The 22700-nt window shown below is 38.4% G+C and overlaps 1 protein-coding gene across 2 annotated transcripts in view; it reads right to left on the bottom strand.

Moving 5' to 3' along the window:
* htr4 (5-hydroxytryptamine receptor 4) overlaps positions 1-15942 on the bottom strand; it is a 131391-nt gene extending 115449 nt beyond the window's left edge. For both annotated transcript variants that reach the window (XM_069897786.1, XM_069897787.1), the window contains exons 1-2: positions 15863-15942; positions 5249-5398 (exon numbers count right to left, since the gene is read on the bottom strand). In XM_069897786.1, coding sequence (XP_069753887.1) covers positions 5249-5398; positions 15863-15888 — 176 coding nt within the window. In that variant the 5' untranslated portion in view covers positions 15889-15942. The remainder of the gene's footprint in view (positions 1-5248; positions 5399-15862) is intronic.
* Between the last annotated feature and the right edge of the window lie 6758 nt (positions 15943-22700).

The raw sequence follows: 22700 nt of genomic DNA, 5'->3' as shown, positions 1-22700 counted from the left end.
CTAGAGGATATCCGTACAAGGTGAAGGGAGGAAAGTTTAGGGGAGATATCATGGCTAAATGTTTTACACAGAGTTGTGGGTGCCTAGAATACTTTGCCAGGGATGGTAGAGGAGGCTGAAACATTAGGGGCATTTAAGAGACTCAGACTGGCAGTGGATGTAAGTAAAATAGAGTTATGAGGTAGGAATGGTTTAGTATTTTTGGTAGGAATTTCTAGATCGGCACAACATGAAGGACCAAAGGGCCTCTACTGTGCTGTAATGTTCTATATTAACCTGTAAGGGGTTAAATTGTCTTTTTAAAAAAATATTTTTCATTTTTTGTAAATATACATAGTGAAATCTTGTATATTAAAATAAATTATGATATTAATTAAAATTAATATCATAATATCATAATACCTTTTCATGCAAAAAACAAAATTCCCTCCCTTACAAAATATAAATCCACATACCATTAGCACTCACGTTTATACTAATCCTTAAAAATCTATGTGGGGAACATTTCGGCAAATATCTTTCCAAAAAGGCCTCACCTTCACACATGACCATGTAGCATGTAAAAACATTCCTGTTTCAATCCCACATTTAAATCACATCTCCGATATTTCAGATTTTGACCTATGTAGCTTCTGTGGTATAATTGATGTAGGAAGTTCACATTTTGCTTTTATAATTGATGTCATATTATCCAAAACACCAATCAGATGAACATCTTTCTGATATTAAAACACCCAAGTCCAAGTCCGATCTCTCTCGATGTCTGCAAACCTGGTTTTCCACTTTCACTCTGGAGAGCATATTGTTGAAAAGTTAGTTTTATTGAAATGTTCAGAGAGCTCAGAAAAGAGAGAAAACTTAGGAAAAGTAGTAGCAAGGTGGAGACTCTGGTCTAAAGGGGAACAATGGCACCTGGAGAGGAGTATCTATACAAGATAGCCCTAAAAGGACTATCTTCTTCCTCTAGAGATTCTGCAGGCTTTTCTCACGGGGTTTCAGGGGTTACCCGATTACATCACTGTGAGGCCAGGGGAATTGTATATGCGCTTTTTTTTTTAAAGTGGAAAAATATCCATTATTTAAATAATTGAAAAGGTTTTATTGTTAGACAAAGTTTGTTTAAAAAAAAAATCAATATAGATAGAATGTTCAAATGTATTAGTCTTAACGTTAATGGGATAAATGGGATGGTGAAAAGGAGGAATCTTAAAAAAAAAAGGCAGATGTACTCTTTCTGCAAGAAACACTTCTTACCAAATCAGAACATGCTAAATTAGAAAGTGGGTCAAGTAACATCGTCCACATTTAGCTCAAAAGCAAGAGGAGTAGCAATTCTATTTGAGAAAAATATACCAATAATAATTGAAGAGACACTGACTGGCCAAGCTAGAAGATTTGTAATGGCACATTTTAAAATTCATGCAGAATCATGGATGTTTATGAACATCTAATCGTCAAATTATTATAATGAAGCCTTTATGAAGTATACCTTTTTTTAAAAAAAATAACAGCAGAGGGAAGATAAATAGACTGGTCAGAGGAGGCTTCAATTTCTGTCTAGGTGAAATATTGGATAAATCAGCCAGAAGAATAACAAGGCCAAAAGCTGAAAAAAACATTATCATTTATGAAGGATTTAAATTTCAATCATATATGGAGGCAGCTTAATCCCATTCTACTCAAGGGTATATGATTCACACACAAGGATTGATTTGTTTTTAATGTCTGCCCAGTTAAAAGGTAGAGTGGTAAAAATGGAATATTTGACAAGATCATCTGCCATTAACTTTAACAATAATGGAAAATAAGAAAGTGTGTATAAATGGTGTCTCAATGCCACACTTTTGAAAAGGAAGGACTTTGGGGAGTTTATTAATAGACCGAAATAACTATTTTGTGAATCTAATCTTCCTTCTACTGATAATAGCTTTTTCAATAAGGGATACACTGAAATCTTACCTAGAGGACAAATTATTTCTTATACAAAAAAACTTGAGAGAATATGCTACAGACCTGGATGGTCTAGAGAATGACAATGAAATTGGAAAAAGAATATCAGAGAACAGGGTTACAAGAAAAAATATAGATTATTAGAGTATAAAAAATTGAAATACAACACATTACAAAGGTATAGAATAGAAAAAAAAACTATATTAAAAATTAAACTAAAATATTATGAATTAAGAGAACAGACACAAAGTTTTATCTTGGCAGTTAAAGGTAGAGGAGTCATCTGGAATCATAAATGCAATAAAAAGAGATGTTGATATTATAACATTTAATCAAAAAGAAAGAAATAATATTTTAGACAATATTATATGAAACTATATAATTCAGAATTATTAGGAGATGAAAATGAGATGGACAAATTTTTAACAAATGTTGAACTTCCAAAATTAGAAGATAGAGAACAAAATGTTTTAGATGCCTCTTTCACAAGAGAAGAAATCAAGTGGGTTTTCTCCTGAGTTCTACAGATAATTTAAAGATTTATAGATGTCTCTTATGATGAATGTATTGGACCAAGCGATGGAGACCCAGACCCTCTTGGAATCTTTCTCAAATTCTGTAATTACAGTGTTATCGAAAAAAAGTAGAATCACATGAAAAACTTCATTTAGACCTATATCACTCCTGAATGCTGATTCTAAAATATTGGGAAAAGAATTAGCTAATAGATTGGGACAATATCTACCAAAATTAATACATACAGACCAGGTGGGATTTGTCAAAGGAAGATGTTCTTCAAATAGTCCAGGTTGATTATTTAATATAATGCATATTGCAAAATCAAAATTGAATCCAAATATAATTATCCCCTAGATGCAGGAAAAGCATTAGATTGATTAGAATGGTCTTTTTTATTTAAAATATTGGAAAAATTTGGTATTAGGTAGAAAATTTATAAACTGTACAAGAACTCCATCATAAACCATAAGCCAAAATTATAACTAATAATCAGATGTCAGTGGTTTTTCCCTTGAGTAGATCAAATAGGCAGGGGTGTCCTGTCTCTGGTGTTTTTTATCCTTGCTACTGAGCCACTGGCAGAGATTATAAGGAGTGATCCGGATATTAAGGGATTCAAAGTGGGACAGGAAGAACATAAAATTAACTTATTGGCTGATGATGTGCTATTATGTGTCTGACCCAGATGAATCCTTAATAAAATTACAAACAACATTAGAAAAAATATGGAAGAATAGCAGGTTATAAAATAAATATGGACAAGAGTGAGATAATGCCATTAAATAATTTTGATTATGAAAGATATCAAAAAGATAGTAGATTTAAATGGAAAATAGATGGAATCAAATATTTAGGAATAATGACAGATAATAATTTACAGAACTTGTATATGTGATTGCACTCCTCTTTTAGAAAAGAAATATTCACGGAAATTGAAAGACCTGCCAATTACTCTAGTGGGAAGAGTAAATTGTATTAAAATGAAGGTTATGCCAAGATTACAGTATCTTTTTCAATCATTGCCTATTGCATTATTTAAAAATGTATTGAATAATTACATAAATAAATCCCTATGGAATAACAAAGTGCTGAGAACTTCATCGCAAAAGTTAGCATAGGATCATAAATTGGGAAGACTTCGATTTTTGGACTTTAAGTAATACTATTTATCAGCACAAGCAAGATTTTTATCATTCTTTTTTGAAGACAGACAGACCCCTTTCTTGGATCTGAATGGGATTAATTTCAACAGAAGAAGACCATGAAGGACTTTATTTACAAGTGGAATGTTAAGTTAATAACAAAAAAAAAGACAGATAACCCTACATAAATACATACGATTAGAATATGGCAAGAAATAAATGAGTGTATTGGGAAAAAAAGTATTTCATTAAGAACATCATTATATAAAAATGTTTTGCTGCCTATGAACCTTGGTAATATTGAATTCATGGCATGATAAAGGAATAAGATATATTGGAAGGATCTCTCTTGTCTTTTGAACAATTAAAAATAAATATGAAGTAGCTAATGTAACTTTCTTTTGTTTTCTCCAGCTAATATCATTCCTAAGAGAAAGATGGCGACCAAGTTTGGCCCCACTTGAAATTAGTGAAACGAAATGAACAATTTGGCTGGGGAATGCACCTAAATTTATAACTAAGATGTACTGCAGAATGAAAGTGCGAAACCAGGTTTACAGAGATCGAGACAGAGATGAAAGTTGGATCTAGGTGTTCAATAATGGAAAGATGTTGGTCTGATTGGTGTTTGCATAGTATGACATCAATTCTAAATGTGTGATATGGATTAGTGCAATATAATTTTCTATGCCAATTATATCTCACACCACAGAAGTTTCATAAATCAGAATCTGAAATATTGGCAATGTGCTTTAGGTGTGGGACCAAAATAGGAATGTTTATACATGCTACATGGTCATGTGAGAAGGTGAGACATTTTTAGCCAGATATTACTGAAATATTAGCAAAGATAACAGGGGTGACCTTCACGGGTGACCCAGAGCTTTACCTTTTGGGCAACTTTATTGAAATAAGCAATAAATTAATTAAATTCCACATTTCATTTCTTAAAATAACCTTAGCAGTGGCTAGCAAATGTACTGCAATTACTTGGAAACTGACTCCCCTCAACATATAGCATGATGGACTGAAGAGATGAATAGTTGCATACCTATGGAAAAAATTACATACAACTTAAAGAACAAATATGATTATATTTACTAAGATATGGCAGCCATATTTGGATCATATAGGGGCCCAATAGTAATTATAAATACAATAATAAAAGAGATAATAATAAATGCTGCTAAAGTATAAATGCAAGTGACTTTGTTACAAGCCCTTCATTTTCCCCCATGTCTGAAAGCTTCTCAAGGTCCACGTCTATTTGTGTCTATTCACTCCTTTCCTCATGATCATACACAGTTTTAATTTTCTATTATTGGTGATTTCAGCTTCAGAAGCTAAACCACTAAGCTATGAAATTCTCTCCCAGACCTCTGTCCCTTTAATTTCAGCTCTTTTTTTAATAACATTTATTAAAGCTTTGATGAAAGTTTTGAACATTTGCCTTAATATTTCATTATGTGATACAGAGCCAAACTTTTCAAGTACATTGGTATATTTACCAAGTTAAACTGCTCCATAATTGCCAATTGTTGCAGAAAACCACCATGAAGCATTGTCACTCCGAACCTAAAAAAAATTGCAACACTTTTGCTCTTTGGTTTACATTGCTTTACTATTAAATCACTTACCGCAATTGTCTGTCCTTGCAAACAGCTACCATGACCAGTAGATTTCCCAAAATAGTCATTATCATAATCGCTGAAAGAAATGTGATAAGGATTGTCTTCTGAACCATAGGGAAACCAGGAATTTTAGGTGGTTCACTGTGGCTTCTTGCACTGAAATCAAAAATAGAAAGCAGAATTAATTTCCTTCATGTACAAAACTTCAAACAGAGATTTTCATTTATATCAAAGTAATGCAAATGAAAATTGGATTGTAAATAATCTGGAAATAAAAGAGCAATATAGAATTATCAAATAACTAATTGCAATGTATGAATAATTTCCAAATATGCTAAATAGTTAAATTCTGAAATATTATGTAGATTTTTGATTCTAACTTCAAAATTAACCTTGCAGCCAGTATTGCAGCATGTTTCAAGGAGCTTTGTTGGATTTTATAAGATCAAGTCATCCCTTTGTTCAGCAAGAAAGAATTTGATGAGAGTTCCTGGAACATTGTTTTTATCTCAGATTTCCATCAGCATTAACCTGATGTTCCTGTTATGTTCCAGTCATTTTAAAAATGCTATTATTCAAAATGAAAGGCAATTGATCCAAAATGGAGAAACAAAAAGCCAGATTTTGGAAATAAATTACACAGGATAGAAGATGATCATGGTGGAGATGGTGCACATTGTTTGGATACAACAGATCTCTCACCACACAAGGCCATGATGTCAATAGAATTTATGTTCCTTAGCAATTTCTCTGGTCAAAATCTTTCTGTGGCAGTGATATATTCACATGAGCAAAGGGAATTCCATCACAAAATAAGACATTACTTTTGCCTTCAACAAGACTGTACCAAGCCCAGGTTTTTCTGATAGGGCTCATTAATAATCTCTTATCCATCAGCAAATAAGTTGCGACTTGCCTGCGTAGTCGGATCCTTTTGACCCCAAAGACTGGTAAATAAACAATGGAACATTGCAACTATTAATTGACTGGGCACAGATCTGCATGATGCTTGCAACCAATGGTCAATAGACCATCTGCACATTCAGGAAGTGGATTTTCCTTTCTATTGAAAGGGGCCAGAATGGCAATGTGAAGCAGCCAAGGAATCACAAGTACATCCCACCCCACAATGAACCTATAGGATGGCTGCAGCTGACCCAAAGTTTTGTGTCTGTTTGTTTGTAAAGTATAGATATTCTCCCTGCCACCTTTTTATGTTTTGGATCCAAAGTTTCTTCTCCCATTTGTTGTTGTTTTTTTTTGTTTTGGCTGCCACCATTTGTTCTCCAGCTTCAGACCAACCAAACCTCTCAGAGCTGAAAAAGACCCAACATTTATCTATACAATACTTGCAAGAATACAAAAGTGGGGAAATGGACAGTGAAGCACAACCCTGTACCAAGTGGAAAACCTTTCATATAATGTGATTGCAGGTTCTTGCTGCTTGTGAGGGACATAAGCTGGTAACAACACTATTCACTTTGTGAATCAGTTCAAGGGAAGCAAAACTTAACAATTTGATAATTGAAAAAAATTTTCAACACTTCTCCCATCAATTCTGGATGCCCATGAAAAAGGTTGCTCGAATCTAGTAGAACATCCTCAAGGAACAAATGCAAACCTGCACCTTTCCAAGATTCCTATGCCTCCAGTAAAATTTTCGGCACACGTTGAACAAAATGCTCTTGTCTCATTCATTCATTGTTGTGCAGTCTTTAAAAGTAATTGCCTTTGAATTTTGTTTGTCCATAGCGACGAAAGAAAACACATTTCCAATCTTATCGCCATCACTCTTTAAATCAATATCTGGCCTGACCTCTCATCCTTTTGAAACAGGCATTTTTTTTCCCCTGTGACAAACAGGTTTCAACTGATAATGTTTTGCCTGATCTCATTTTCACTGATGTTTTTCTGTCTCTCTTCACAACTCCGCTCATTATTCTCTGAACAACAAATATTTGCTAAAGTCAACTTAGCATTTAATTCGAGAGCTTTATTCTGCCACACAGTGTTGTGATTTTAAATGAATATTCCAGTTCCTCATTAATGCCTAAATCCTAAGCCATTGTCAGGAATCTGCAGCATAGATTGGAGTATATGGGACTGTGACTATAGAAACAGCTTTTACAGAGGCTCTAGATCACACATGTCAAACTCTGGCCCGCGTGCCAAATTTGGCCTGCGATATAATTATATTTGGCCCGCAAGATCATATTAAATATATATTAGAGTTGGCCCGCTGGCCGCCGCGCCAGTATAGCGTATGCACACTGAAGATGAAAATGAAGACGCCGGAGGTGTGGAGGGATCTCAGAGTCCCGAATCCCGGGGATCGGAGCGCCGCACTCAGCCCGCCCGGCTCCTGGACACACAGACGCGGCTGGAGTTGGGGACCATCCTCGCTGGGTCTGCGCTTCAGCGGCGACGCCGGACCAAACGTCTTGTTGGTGATGCCTTCCCCCTCGCTCCATGCGCGGCGGACCCTGCCTCCCGCTCCTTTTGTTGGAGACGAGCCTGGCGCCGTGAGATCACAGTTTAATCCCTCTCCAACCATAGGAGGGGGGGTGGGAGCAACACGCTCTTCTCAGCCAATTCCTCCACCGCCCCGGACGCTGGCGTTTCAACGGGGGGTTCAAGTGCCTTCGTCAGGTGACCGACCTGTTGGTCCAAGACAAGGGGAGAGCGTACAAACTCCACACAGACAGCACCTGAACTCGGGTGAATGTGGAGCTGCGACCCCACATTCCACATCAGGACTGTGTGTAAGATTGGGAGCAGTGAGACGCAAGCTTATTTTGTTCCTGTGATTTAAGCCTTTCTTGGGGTGGGGGAGTGTCCTTCTTTGACCACTTGCCTAACAATTAACCTAATCAGATGTGGAGTTACCACAATACAACAATTCTCAACCTTTTTCTTTCCACTCGCGTCCCTGTGCCATTGGTGCTCTGTGATTAGTAAGGGATTGCTTAAGGTGGTCTGTGGGTGGAAAGAAAAAGTTTGAAGACCACTGCTTTAATCATCCCTCATTGACTCGTCATATGCACGGTTTCAGAACGCTAAAGGAAATGGGCCAATGACAATGAAAGAGTTTATCCAAAACTATTATTAAACATTTATTTTAATAAGAAAAAGTTTAACATTACATATGTTGAAAGAAGAGAAAACATTCAGATGTTGTTGAAAATTTTCAATAAATATTTAGTTCAGCCCTCGACTTAGTCCAAGTTTTTAATTTTGGCCATCCGTGAATTTGAGTTTGACACCCCTGCTCTAGATCATTCTTCCAACAATGCAAAGAAATTTGTCCAAAATTATCATTTGTATGGCAACATAATAGGAATCCTGAAATAATGCATGAATGAAAATACTATACTGATTCAGATTTAGATGGAACTGGTTTATTATGACAAATTTTAACCAAGGGAATGTATGGGCTTGTGTACAGGTGAAGTTGCGAAAAGTTATTTCATCTCGAGAAGAAACCAAGTACCTCAAGCTCCATCGTTCTAGGTTTCTTCATTTAACCTCTGTTGGTCACACTGTCATGGTCATGTACTTACGCAGGTTGGGAGTAGAGCCGGTCGCCACTGCTGATGCATCCGGGGCGGTGCGCGAGAGAAGTAACTAACATGCAAGCGTGGGTCAGAACAGGGGAGTGCAAGCAGCATGATGGATCATGTGCATTCGCAGAGTCACAGGAGGAGGAGATTAGGAGCATTGCGGTTGCCTGTGTGGCAGAAAGCCAAGGAAAAGGGCAGAGGCAGGTTTAGTGAGAAGTGTTTTATGGGAAGAAGAGGAGTTGTGTTTTGGAGAAGAATTGAGAAGGTTGACACCATTTGTATGCTGAAGAACAAGTGAATGTGTTTTTTTTTTAATTATCATACAACTTACAATCCCACAAGTGGTGACCCCATGGGTTCACACCGCCTTATAAGTAAAAATGGAAAGCTAGGAGGATAAACCCATTGCGGAGGCAGTTGGGGAGGTCAAACTTGAGGTTACTCCCCTTTTTACCAACAATATGCAGGCATGGTACTCGATCCTCAAGGCACACTTCTCCTTGCTAAATGTGACGAGTCAGAAAACTGTACTTGAGAATGCTGTGATGCTTGTGCACCAGAAGCCCAACGCCTTCCTCTTTCTTACCACGGATACCTCCCTCAGTGCTGTGAGAGCTGTGTTACAACAAAGATTCAGTGGGTGGTTGAAGCCTCTGGCATTCTTTTCAGCTATGCCATCACCTGCTCAGGCAAATTATAGAACGTTCAGGCGAAAACTCCTAGCCATCTACTTCGCAGTGAAGAACTTTTTTTTGGTAGAAGGTCGCTCTTTTACCATTTATACAGACCACCAACCTCTTAAGTAAACAAGTGTGCACCAATACTCACCACGTGAAATTTGGCACTTGGTTTTCATCCTACAATTTTCCTCAGACATTAGGCACATCCGAGGCAAGGCAATTGCGGTGGTCGATGTCATATCCAGGTATGACATAGAGGCCTTACATATGATGGCTACCATCAATTTAACTGCCATGGCTTGCAAACAACACTGATCCCAATCTCATCCAGTACCGCCTGATCAACACTGGTCTTCACTTACAAGATGTACGGCTGGATGACTCAGGTGAAACACTAGCTTGTGACTTTTCCACAGGTTGAGCCAGGCCTTTTATACCTGCTGCAATGTGGCAGGAAGTTTTCAATGCCCTCCATAACCTCTCTTCCAGGCAGGAGAGCATCGGTCAAGCTGATTACAGAATGTAATTATGAAATAAGTAAGTAGATAGATAGATAAAGTGATCCCTCACATTAAGCAGGATGTCAGATTGTAGGCAAGGACCTGCTTGCCATATCAACATTCTAAAGCCTCCAGACTTGGAGATTTTCCTGTTCTAGATCATCTTCGGTCGGTCCACTTCCACCATCACAACAAAACACATGTGAAGACCACCATACCAGGTTGCAGGAGGCCATTCCTGTCACCAACATCTCTGTGGAGATTGTCACTCAGGCATTCGTTGATCGTTGGGCTCCGGCTTTCAGTGTTTTGGGCACCATTATGACAGATCGAGGGTCTCAGTTGGAGTTGCCATTGTTCTGAGCTCTCATTGATCTTTTAGGCACCACCCACAATCAGACCATGGCCTACCACACAAAGGCCAACAGCCTCATTGAGCATTTCCACCATCTATTGAAAGTAGCATTGACAGCGTGTGGTGATGCATCCCTATGGAGCGAACATTTGCCCATGGTCCTCCTTGGCATGTGTACTGCTGTAAAAGCGGATCTTGGTTGTTCAGCTGCAGAACAGATACATGGCTCCACCCTGACTCCTCTTGGTGAATTTGTTAATCCGTGTACAGTAACTGTACGGATCTATCCGATTATGTTGACCACCTAGGGAAAAGCATGAAATTTCTCAGACCAATACCTACGTGACATGTGTCACCTGTAGCATATGTGACTGATGATTTACAACACTGCATTTATTTGTTCAACATGATGCTGTTCGCCAACCACCCAGAAAGTTTTGTGATCTGTGGAATGGAGCTGATTCTGTCTCTGTTGACCTCGTGAAGCTGGTGTACATTGACGATCCACTTTCTTTGTCACTGCCAACACCAAAGAAGCAACTGAACCCCTGCCAGATGGATCATCCACCACTTGCCTTTCAGTATGAGATTAAATCGGTCATCCCTCCAGATCAATATGTAGTGGGACAGATCCAGTCAGTCGCACCTTTGTGTGGCTCAGGGGCTGTGAAGGGGGGGGGGGCTGCTGCAGTGTTACGCGGTCAGGAGTAGAGCCTCTCACCTCTGTTGATCTATTCAGGGTGATACACGAGAGAATTAATGCACATGTGTGAGTCAGAATGGGGAGGAGTACAAACAACGTGGTGGATCATCTGGATGCACTGGGTCAAAGGAGAAGATTAGGAGCATCGCGGTCACCTCCGTGGCAGAGGATCAATGAAAAGGGCAGGGAAGCTTTGGTGAGAGGTGTTTTAATGGGAAGAAGAAGAATGGTGTTTTGGAGCAGAATAAAGAAGCCATTTGTGCTGAAGAAGGAGTGCGTGTGTTTTTAAAAAAAAATTATACAACCTATACACTCTCCAATACACAACTCAAATGGAATTATAGCTCACATCTTTAAGAACAGCCACTCTCTTATGAAATACACAAATGTGCTAGAAAAACTCAGCAGGTTGCGCAGCATCCACAGGAAGGAAAGGGTAATCAATGTCTCGGGCCAGGTCTCCTTCCTATGGATGCTGCGTGACCTGCTAAGCTTCTCCAGGATGTTTGTGTCTTGCACTTGACCCCAGCACCTGCAGGTCTTCTCGTTTCAAACCATGTTTCTTTTTTAAAACTAATGGGCTTTCAAAGAATTCTGAAACATACCACTGAGAGCTGGGTGACATGTCAGCAACAAAATTGAAATATACACATGAAAATAAAGATACAATTTTTTGGAAATATTACAAATGTGCCTAATATGTGCAGCTACTTCCTTATTTAAAGTGTAAATAGAGTGTTGGAGAATCTCAGTGGGTCAGGCAGCATCCATAGAGAAAACCCTTTTTGGGTTGAAACACTGCTTTAGGCCTGAAGTATTCTTTGAACCTGAAACATTGACTCTACTCAGTCCTGAAGCTGAGTTTCACCTCAAGACTGGCTGTACTTAGTCCTGCCTAACCTGGTAAGTTCCTCCAGTAGTTTGGTTTTATTTTTGGACTAGATTCTGGCATTTACAGTCCCTCGTCCCTCTACTTCCTGATTTACTTGTGGACATTTCACTTACACTGTAATTTTATAAGAGTTTGTGACCTATACTTTGGAGTACATACAGGTATCCCATGCTTTTCCAAAGTTCGCTTTACACCAATTCGCTTTTATGCAAGACCTACATTGGTATCTGTTTTTGCTAACTGAAAGAAGTCGGAAGAGGATTTTCGCTTTTATGAAAAAAGCCAAAAAGTGAAAATAGCCTTCAGCTATTGTGTTGCAGCGAGCAGTTGCAGAGGTCCCATGCACCCCGAGCAGCGAGAGTGGCACCGCCAAGCTCCTTCCCCGGGAAATGCACACAGCATCAAGCCGCCTTCGCTTTGAACATGTCTGTGAGCATCTGTGCTTTATCTCGATTTATTTTGTGCATCCGTTAACAAGAGTCCTCAGGTATCAGAAAAACCTAAGCTTAGCGTAAAACTGGATGTAAGTGTTTAGAATGTGGTGAATGAAATAAAGACATTTGCTTGTGCGTTGAACTTGCCTGAATCCTTCATTTGTAATATGGACATGCAGAGAGAAAGATTAGGTTTTATAATATTATGTAATTTAATAAATAAAGTTTTGTGTGTTATTTGATACAATTTGGTAGGTTTTTTTGGGTCTGGGAATGCTCAAAAAAAATTCCCATATAAATTAATGATTATTTGCTTCTTCCCTTTACCCATTTCAGCTTACAAAAGGTTTCATAGGAATGCTCTACTTTTGGATAGTGGGGGAATGCCAGTAGCTCGCTAAGAGGTTGAGGGGTGGGAACACAAAAGTCTGCAGACGTTATGATTGCCATTAATTATGCAGAAATTCAGAGTAGGCAATTCTGGGCAATAACAAATGTGGCAACCAGATACATCCATGGCCACTCACGTTGCTGTAATGTGACTTACAATCAAAGAAAAGCAAATTTACAGACTTTCCAGGAGAATGGAAGCAGTGAACTTGACCTATGAGGGAGCAATCTGATTGATTGGTCCACTCCCTCTTCCAATCATAGCAGAATCTTTCCTTGATGCAACTGGAGCAATTACACGTGGGCACAACAAGTAGAAGCTGTTGAGCCATTTATTCTACTCGCTCTACACTGGCTTGGTAGGACAACAACACTGTTTACAAATTTATGGGTTGTATAAAAATGGGTGATGAGTCAGCATACATGAGGGAGATTGAAAACTTGGTTGAGTGGTATACTAATGACAACCTCTCACTCAATGTCACCAAAACCAAGGAGCTGAATGTTGACTTCAGGAAGGTAAAACCAGAGATGTACAGACCAGTGATCTTTGGGGGAATCAGAAGTGGAGAGGGTGAGCAAATTTAAGTTCTTGGGAGTCACTATTTCTAACTTGGACCCAACCCACAAATAGCATTGTGAAGAAAACACATTAGGACCTCTATTTCCTCAAGTTTGCAGAGGTTTGGTACAACTTTGAAAATACTAGCAAATTTCTACAGATGTGTGGTGGAAAATGTGCTGACTGACTGCACCACAGTCTGCTATGGGGACATCAATACCCCTGAGCACAAAGCCCCTCAAAAGGTAGTGGACTCAGCCCAGGACATCACAGGCAAAACCCTCCCCACCATCGGGAACATCTACAGGGAATGCTGTTATTAGAGAGCAGCAGCAATCATCAAGGATCCACACCACCCAGCACCCACTATGTTCTTGCTGCTACCATCAGGAAAGAGGTAATAGGTGCCACAAGACTCGGACCACCAGGTTCAGGAATAGCTGCTACCCTTCCACCACCAGACTCCTCAACAACAAACTCAATCAGGGACATTTCAGGACTCTTACTTTTGGACTTTTTTTTCTTTCCATATTGCAGTTTCTTTACATGTGTTTTTTACACTTCCAATGAGTGGTAATTCTACTGGGTTTGCAGAAAAAAAAGAATCTCAGGGCTGTATGTGATGTCAGGTAGGTATTCTGACAATAAATCTGAAATCTTTAAATTAGGCTCCTCGATAGATCATGGCTGATCTTCTATCTCAGCATCATATTCCTGCTCTATTCCTATTACCACTGATCCAGCTATTAATCAGAAACCTATACATCCAGTTTTGATTTAACTCAATAACTCAGCCTCCTTCTTACTCTGGTTCTCTGTCTTCTAACCAGGAGACAATCCAAATTAATATATTGTTCTCAATATCTCTCAATCAATTTAGAGCCTACTTAGTTTTCTTATGAGCAAATTTGGTTCCCTCAGCCAAATCCTTGATAATATTGTGAATCTTTGGGTCTCAAGTACCGATCCCTGTAATATGATTCTAGTTACAATCTGCCAGTCTGAGAAGGATCTATTTATTTGTAGTCAATATTTTCCCTGTTAACCAATTCCCAGTCCATGTTAGTATGCACATGACCCTCTCATTCATTACAAGATCAAGGAACAGAATTAGGCCATTCGGGCTATCGAATCATTGTGCCTGAACCTCATTTATCAAATACACCACATCCACACATTCTCTCACACCTAGTCTCTGAAATTGATCCTTAAATAACTTTTAATGGATTCATCAAACACAACTCATTATGAATTTCTTTGTCATCCTTGGTAGACCTCTAAAATATACAACTGATGGCAATTTTATAAGAATTTCCCTTAGATTAAGAAGATTATACATTTGTTGCAAATCACATACATTTACCAATAGGCTGACCATTGCATTAAATTGTGTGACAGTGTACAGTCCACGTAAATACCACAGCTAACCTGCACCCATGTTAGTTTTTGCCAGAAGCTACAGAGGGTTCTCGATTCCAACCTTTAATTTGATAAAAGATGCAGGCTGATCAGAATCAGAATTTATTGTCATGGACATGTCATAAAATGCGTTGTTTTGCAGATGCATCACCGTGCAAAAATTTCTATAAACCACATTTCAAAATAGTGAAAAAAAACAAAGTGAAGCAGTTTCTGTGGTTCATTGTTCATTCATAAATCTGATGGCAGAGGGGGAAGAAGCTGTCCTTGTGCCACTGAGTGCTTGTCTTCAGGCTCTTGGACCCGTTTCCCCAATGGTAGCAGAGTGAAGAGGGCATGGCCTGGGTGGTGGGGGTCTTTGAGGATAGAGGCTGTAGATGTCCTCGATGAAGACTGGTGCCCTTGATGTCACAGGGTGAATTAACAACCTCTGGATTTTTTTTTCCTGTCCTGAGCACCTCCATATCAGGCAGTGATGCGACATGACAGAATGCTCTCCAAGGTACACCTGGATAAGTTTGAGAGTCTTTGATAGCATATCATAACTACTCAAACTCCTCACAAAGCATAGCTGCTGGTGAGCCTTCTTTGTGATTGCATCGACCTCTCTGTCTCACTTGGTCAAAGTACAAGTTAAGATCAAAAGTAGGGTACTGCACGGTTGATGTGCGTAAGTCACGGGTGTGATTCTATTTGGTATCTTTCCAAATTTCTAGCAAAGTATCATGCTCTCATGTATGAAATATTTTATATAAAAAAGAAACCGAATAATGTAATTCGTAAGATAATTGGGTGGCATGTTTCAATGGATGGAATGGATTTCTGCTGTACTGTAAAATTTAATTTAAAAAACAAAATTTAAAGGTTACAGAAAAAACTGGAATATTGGAATAGTGATAGTCTACTGAAGAATTTAATAATATTTTATTTGATATTTTAAGTATCTTATCAGCAGATTATTGTACTATATTACTGTACTGTAATAATAGTTAATTATTATTCATACATTTGAGCAGAGCTACAATTAAGTTGACGTTCATGAAATTACATATAATCGGTACACCCCTTCAAGGTTTAACACCATAATAAACAAGAGGAGAGTAAATATTTTGAGATTTTTCATACCTCTCATTTACATCAGCTTCATCCATCACAGAGAGTCAAGATGCAAGTATCTGATGTCAGTGTCCATACAAGACTTGCCCTATAAACCATAAGAAAATTTTACACGTTACAAAGATATTACTCATTTTCACTTTCTCCATTAAAATTAAACAATTGTTATTTTTATTCTTTTATTGATGTGTAATAGTACAGAACTTGAAATAGCCTTCAGCCTACTGCAATGCAGACAATTCAGTTAAAATCATTTGCACTACATTGTACTTCTTCATTTCTTAATGACATCTGAAGAACTTTGTAGATACCTTGAAGCGTAAAAACCTTTCTTTTGGTATTTAAGTTTTCCATTCTCTCAAAATGGAAATATTATCACTTAAATGAAATCAAAGCATCCGCGATATAACTGAACCTCTTGGGCTTATACAAATCAGCAAATTTTTCGAACTGTGGGTCACTTTGTGAAATTGAGTGCAGAACAATCTTTGAAAGGCCATTTGATATAGTCTTCTATCGCAGAGAGTCAATATTCAAATATGGCCTAAACCAGTGGTTCTCAACTTTTTTTTCTTTCTACTCACATCCCACTTTAAGTATTCCCATTGCTATCAGTGCTCTGTGATTAGTAAGAGATTGCTTAGGGAAAGGAAGGTTGGGAATCACTGCTCTAGACCCAATTGTTACTGAAGCATTTTGCTTGAGAAAAATTGTCATTGATCCAGTCCCTTTGGAGTTATGAAACCGGGCACATAACGAGTCAATGAGGTACGATAAAAACAGTAGTTTTCAAACTTTTTCTTTCCACCCACATACCTCCTTAAGCAATCCTTTACTAATCACAGAGCACCTATGGCATACAGAATATTTAAATTGGTATGTGAGTGGAAAGAAAAAGGTGGAGAACCACTGAACTAAACATTTCTGTCACTAGCGAGAAAGTGTTAATGCAAACCAATGAGAATAAAGACAAACATGTCCCTTGAACCTGGCTGTCTGCACTGTAGGACATTAAAACAAGTAGCTGCAGAGATGGAAGATACATCGGTTGTGATTTTTATAACATTTTAAAGGCTTAACTAAGTTGCCAACTGATTGGAATGCCACATATGGAATGCCGCTCTTCAAGAAAGGAGAAAGAGAAAAGATACAGCAAACTACAACGCCCTCCATAATGTTTGGGATAACAAAACTGTTTTTCCTTTATTTGCCCATGCTCCACAGTTTTAAATTTGAATTCAAACAATTCACATGCAACTGAAGTGCACATTCCAGATTTTTTTCAAGGTTTTGTTTTCAGCACTTTTTATACATAATTCCCTCATTTCAGGGCACCATAATATTTGGGTCATTTGTTTTCCACAGGTGCTTGTGAGCACTTATGTTTCATTGCACCATTGGTGCAAGTACAAGAGATTTAGGCTTGCTTCTAAGCTTTTGATCACATTTGGAGTCTGGGGTTGCCATTTTTCATCAGGAAAGCCAGAGTTGTCAAATGAAAGTCAAAGAAGCCATTATGAGATTGAAAAACAATGATAAAACAGTATGAGACATCGCCCAAACCTTAGAATTACCAAAATCAACAGTTTGGAACATCATTAAGAAGAGAGAGCGTTTGGTGATCTCAGTAATCACAAAGGGACTGGAATTCCAAGGAAGACCTCCACTGCTGGTAATAGAGGAATTCTCATCATAATGAAGAAAAAAATTCCCAACCACCCATCCAACAGATCAGAAACACTCTTCAGAAGCCAGCTGTGGGTATGTAAATGACTACTGTCTGCAGGAGACTACATGAACAGAAATAAAGGTTTCATACAAATCACTAGTTAAGCACAGAAAGGGTGGCCAGTTTACAGTTTGATAAATAGCATTTAAAAGAACCTGCAGAATTCTGGCAAAAGAAATTGTGGACAGATAAGATCAAGATTAACCTGTATCAAAGTGTGGAAGTGGAAAGGAACTGCCCAAGATCAAACATTTGCTTTAGTTTGCACCTGCCTCCTGAATAATGTTTCTGATCTGTTAGACACGTGTTTGGGGATTTTTCTTCATTATGGTGAGAATTCTTCTGTCATCGGCAATGGAGATCTTCCTTGGAACACCAGTCCCTTTGTGATTACTGAGCTCACCAGCATGCTCTTTCTTCTCAACGATGTTCCAAACTGGTGATTTTTGGAATTCTAAAGATTGGGCAATGTCTCTTACTGTTTTACTCTTGTTTTTCACCCTCATAATGGCTTCCTTGACCTTCGTTCGCATAGCTCTGGACCTCATGTATAAAAATGGAAACTACAGACTCCAAAGGTGATCAAAAGCTTCGAAGCAAACCCATCTCTCTTCTACCTGCACCAATGAAGCAATTAAACATACCTGAATATTCACAACCACTGTGAAGCCAAAGGTCCCAAACATTATGGTGCCCTGAAATGAGCAGACTATGTATAAAAAGGACAATAATTTGTACGTGGTCAAACCAAAATGTATACAAATATCCTAATGTGCACTTTAATTGCATGTGAATTGTTTGATTACAAGTGCAAAGAAAGGAAAAAAAAATGTTTTTTTCACTTCCCCCCCCCCCCCCACTCCAAACATTATAGAGGGAACGGTATAATTAAATGAGCCTGCAACGGATCTATTGTTCAGGAAATAGCAGGACATTTAGAAAATCATACAATCCAGCAGCAGCCACATGATTTTATGAAGTGGAGTTTGATAAAGTTATATAAGTTATTTAAAAATGGAATGAGCAGGGTAGATGAGTTTAAAATAGATTTGAAGGGGGAGGAGAACCAGAATATTAGAGAAGTTAGTGAGAAGGAAGAGGATAAAGGTCACGTGAGGACTGCAAGTAGAGACAGAAATCAAAGGTTTGTATGTGCTAAAAATTTTCTCAGGAGTATTTATTTTAATGCAGTGGTTCTCAACCTTTTCCTTTCCACTCACATACCACTTTAAGCATTCCCAATGCCATAGGTGCTCTGTGATTAGTAAGGGATTGCTTAAGGAGGTATGTGGGTGGAAAGAAAAAGTGTGAAAACCACTGTTTTAATCGTATCTAATTGACTCATTATGTGCATGGTTTCATAACTCCAAAGGGACTGGATCAATGACAATTTTTATCAAGCAAAATGCTTCAGTAACAATTGGGTCTAAAGCAGTGATTCTCAACCTTCCCTTCCCACTCACATACCACCTTAAGCAATCTCTTACTAATTGTAGAGCACCGATGGCATAGGGATTATTTAAAATGGTTATGAGTGGAAAGAAAAAGGTTGAGAACCACTGTTGCAAGGAGTATTGTTGGAAAGGTTGACAAGATTAAGACATGGATTGACACATGGTATTACAATATTATTGCTACTAGTCAGATTTGGTTTCAGAAGGGACAGGACTGGCAACTTAATGTTTCATGGTTCCATTGCTTCAGACCTGATTGAGGGGGAGGGATGAAAGGGGAAGGAGCGGCATTGCTGGTCAGGGAAAATATCTCAGCTGTGCAAAATCAGGACAGCCAGGAGGGTTGGTCTTCAGAGATCATGTGGATGGAGCTGAGGAATGGGAAAGGTGTGATAGGGCTGTATTATGAACTGCTCAATAGTCAGAGAGAATTAGAGGAGCAAATCTGTAGAGAGATAGCAGACCGATGTAAGAAGCAGAAAGCTGTGACAGTAGGAGATTTTAACTTTCCAAATATTGGCTGGGACTCCCATAAAAGGTTGAATGGCTTGGAGTTTGTGAAACAAGTTCAGAGAAGTTTTATAAATCAATATTAGAGATACCAACTAGAGAGGATGCAGTACTTCATTTCCTATTAAGGAACAAGATGTAGGCAAACATTTTGGGTCCAGTGATCATAATGTCATTAGCTTCAAGTTAATAATGGAAAAGGACAAGTCTGGTCCTCACATCAGGATTCTAAATTGGAGAAAGTCAAGTTTTGTGGAAACGAGAAAGGATCTAGGAAGAGTGGATTGGGGTATGTTGTTTTCTGACAAGGATGTGTTAAGCAAGTGAATGGCCTTCAAAAGTGAAATTTTGAGAGTGCAGAGTTGGAATGTTGATGTTAGGATTAAAGACAAAGTTAACATACATAAGGAACCCTGGTCTTCAAGGGATATTGGTGATCTGGTTAGCAAGTACTGTAGAGGCAACAATGAGCTAATGAGATCTAATAAAGAGTACGAAAAAAGTAAGAAAATGCTCAAGAAGGAAATCAGGAAAGCAAAAAGACATGAGGTTGCTTTGGCAGATAATGTGAAAGTAAACATGAAGGGGTTCTACAAGTGAAGTCCCAGTTGATGAAGTAGACAAAGACTATGTGGTCAAACAATAATCATGGCTTTTATTAACAGAAACTCATGGTACAATAATGAAAGACAATAGGTGCACTCCCAAGGGGAGTGTCCTTAACAGTAGAGATAATGCACAGCCAATGTTAGTACAGCAAGGCTCGCCAGAGGGGGGACAGGCAGCTTGGCAGACATTCACCACAACAAGTATATTAAAAGGATAGTAAGGGACAAAATTGGTCTCTAGAGGATCAGAGTAGTCAAGTATGTGTGGAACTTTATGTAGTGGGGGAGATCTTACACAGTATTTACTCTGGAAACTGGAATAGTGCCCAAGGAAGGAAGGGAAACAAGCAGAAGGGTCATGGAACATATGGAGATCAAGGAGGAGGAGATACTTTCTGCCTTACAGTGAATAAAGGTAGATAAATCCCCTCAGACCTAGCGTAGAAATTGCAGGGGCCCTGGCGATATATTCAAAATGTCATTAGCCACAGGTGAGGTGCCAGAGAATTGGAGGGTAGCTCATATTGTCCCATTGTTTAAAAATCCAAAAGTAAACCAGGTAAATATAGGTTGGTAAATTATTCGAAGGGGTTCTGAAAGATAGGGTATATTAGATATTTGGATAACCATGGCTGATTAAGGACAGTCAGCATGAGTTTGTGTGTTATAGATCATGTTTAACGAATCTTGTAGATTTTTGAGGGAATTGTCCCACATTGGGAGATTAGTTCAGAAGGTTAAGATTGTAAATTGGATTTGTGCAGGAGACAATAGAGAGTGGTAGTGGATGATTGCTTGTCAGACTGCAGACCTAGGACTAGTGATGTGTCTCAGGGATCTGTGTTGGGACCATTGTTGTTTGTTGTCTATATCAATGATCTGCATGATAATATGGTAAATTGGATCAACAAGTTTGCTGATGACACAAAGATAGGAGAGTTGTGGACAGTGAGGAAGATTTTCAAAGCTTTCAGAGGGATCTGGAGCACTGGGAGGCTCGGCCAAATTTTTTTTTAAATGGCAGATGGAGTTTAAAGCAGACAACTGTGAAGTGTTGCATTTTGGAAGCAAAACCCATGGTAGAACATACATAGTAAATGGTAGGGCACTGAGGAGTGCAGAGGAGCAAAGAGATCTGGGAATACAGATACATTGTCCCTGAAGGTGGTGTCAAAGGTGGACAGGGTTGTAAAGCAAGTTTTTGGCATCTTACCCTTTATAAATCAAAATATGAGTAGAAGATTTGGAATTTTGTTGAAATTTTTTAAGACATTGGCGGAGGCCAAATTTGGAATATTTTAAGATGTTCTGGTCACCTAACTACTGGAGAGATATCAATAAGATTGAAAGAATGCAGAGAAGATTTATTAGGATGCTGCCAGGTTTTTGGGAGTTGAGTTACAGGGAAAGATTAAACAGTTTTGGACTTTATTCCTTAGATCAAAGAAGAATGAAAGGAGATTTGATAGAGGTTTCCAAGATTATGAGAGGTTTAGACAGAGTGGATGCAAGTATGCTTTTTCCACTTAGATTGGGGGAGATAAATATGAGAGGTCATCATTTTAAGCTGAAAGGGAAATGATTTAAGGGGAATATTAGGGAAAAGTTCTTTACTTAGAGAGTGGTGAGAGTGTGGAATGTGGTGAATGCAGGCTTGATCATAAGTTTTAAGAATAAATTGGATAGAAACATGGATGGGAGAAGTCTGAAAGGTTATGGAATGGGAGCAGGTCAATGGGACTAGCAGAATAGTGGTCAGCAAAGACTAGAAGGGCCAAGTGGCTTGTTTTCTGTGCTGCAGTGTTCTATGCTTCTATGATTCTAGATAAAGGGAAATAGAAAGCAGCCGTACAATATTTGCAAAACAGTGCACAGATGAATTAAAAATACAGATTATCCAAGTCCAAATTGAGTTTCAAGCAAACATTTTAAGGGAACAGAATCCCTCTTGTATCCCTGGTATGATTACAAAAACCCCATTATAATCAGAATCAATTAAAAATTAAGGGTCAAAATGCTATTTTGATAATCAGCCCTCTGACCATTTCTCACTCCCACTCTGTCCTGCAACCAGAACTCAAGCATATTAGAGCACATTTATGTTGGAAGATTTGTTTACACTCAAACACACAAGCAATGTTCAGGGTGTTGTCCTCTAACTCTATTTACCATTCTGTGATTGCCTTCATTTTCTTAAAAAGTAAGTATCTTGTACTTCCCATGATTACATGGGGATTTGGGAAAGGGAGAGGGTACTTCCAGATCTAAAAATAAAATTGTCATTTACGTGGTATGCATTGTGAGCCAGTTTCACATTCACCGAGACTAGAATTACCATTATCCAACACTGTTGTCTAACTCACGTATCCATTGTCTAACAAAAATCTATACTTTCTGCATTGGAATTTTCAATAGTTCAACTTCTCATAATTTTGGGAGAGAGTATCACAAGTTTCATTATCGCTTTTTCAGAAAATCTAGCCCTAAAAGAAAACCTAGAAGAGCAAAATTGACAGCCTTACAACAATAAATAAGTATTTACCAGT

Source organism: Narcine bancroftii, chromosome 9, assembly GCF_036971445.1.
Source record: "Narcine bancroftii isolate sNarBan1 chromosome 9, sNarBan1.hap1, whole genome shotgun sequence".
NCBI lineage: Eukaryota > Metazoa > Chordata > Chondrichthyes > Torpediniformes > Narcinidae > Narcine > Narcine bancroftii.
The sequence above is the reverse complement of the archived record's forward strand: the minus strand, read 5'-3'. Positions and strand labels throughout refer to the sequence as shown.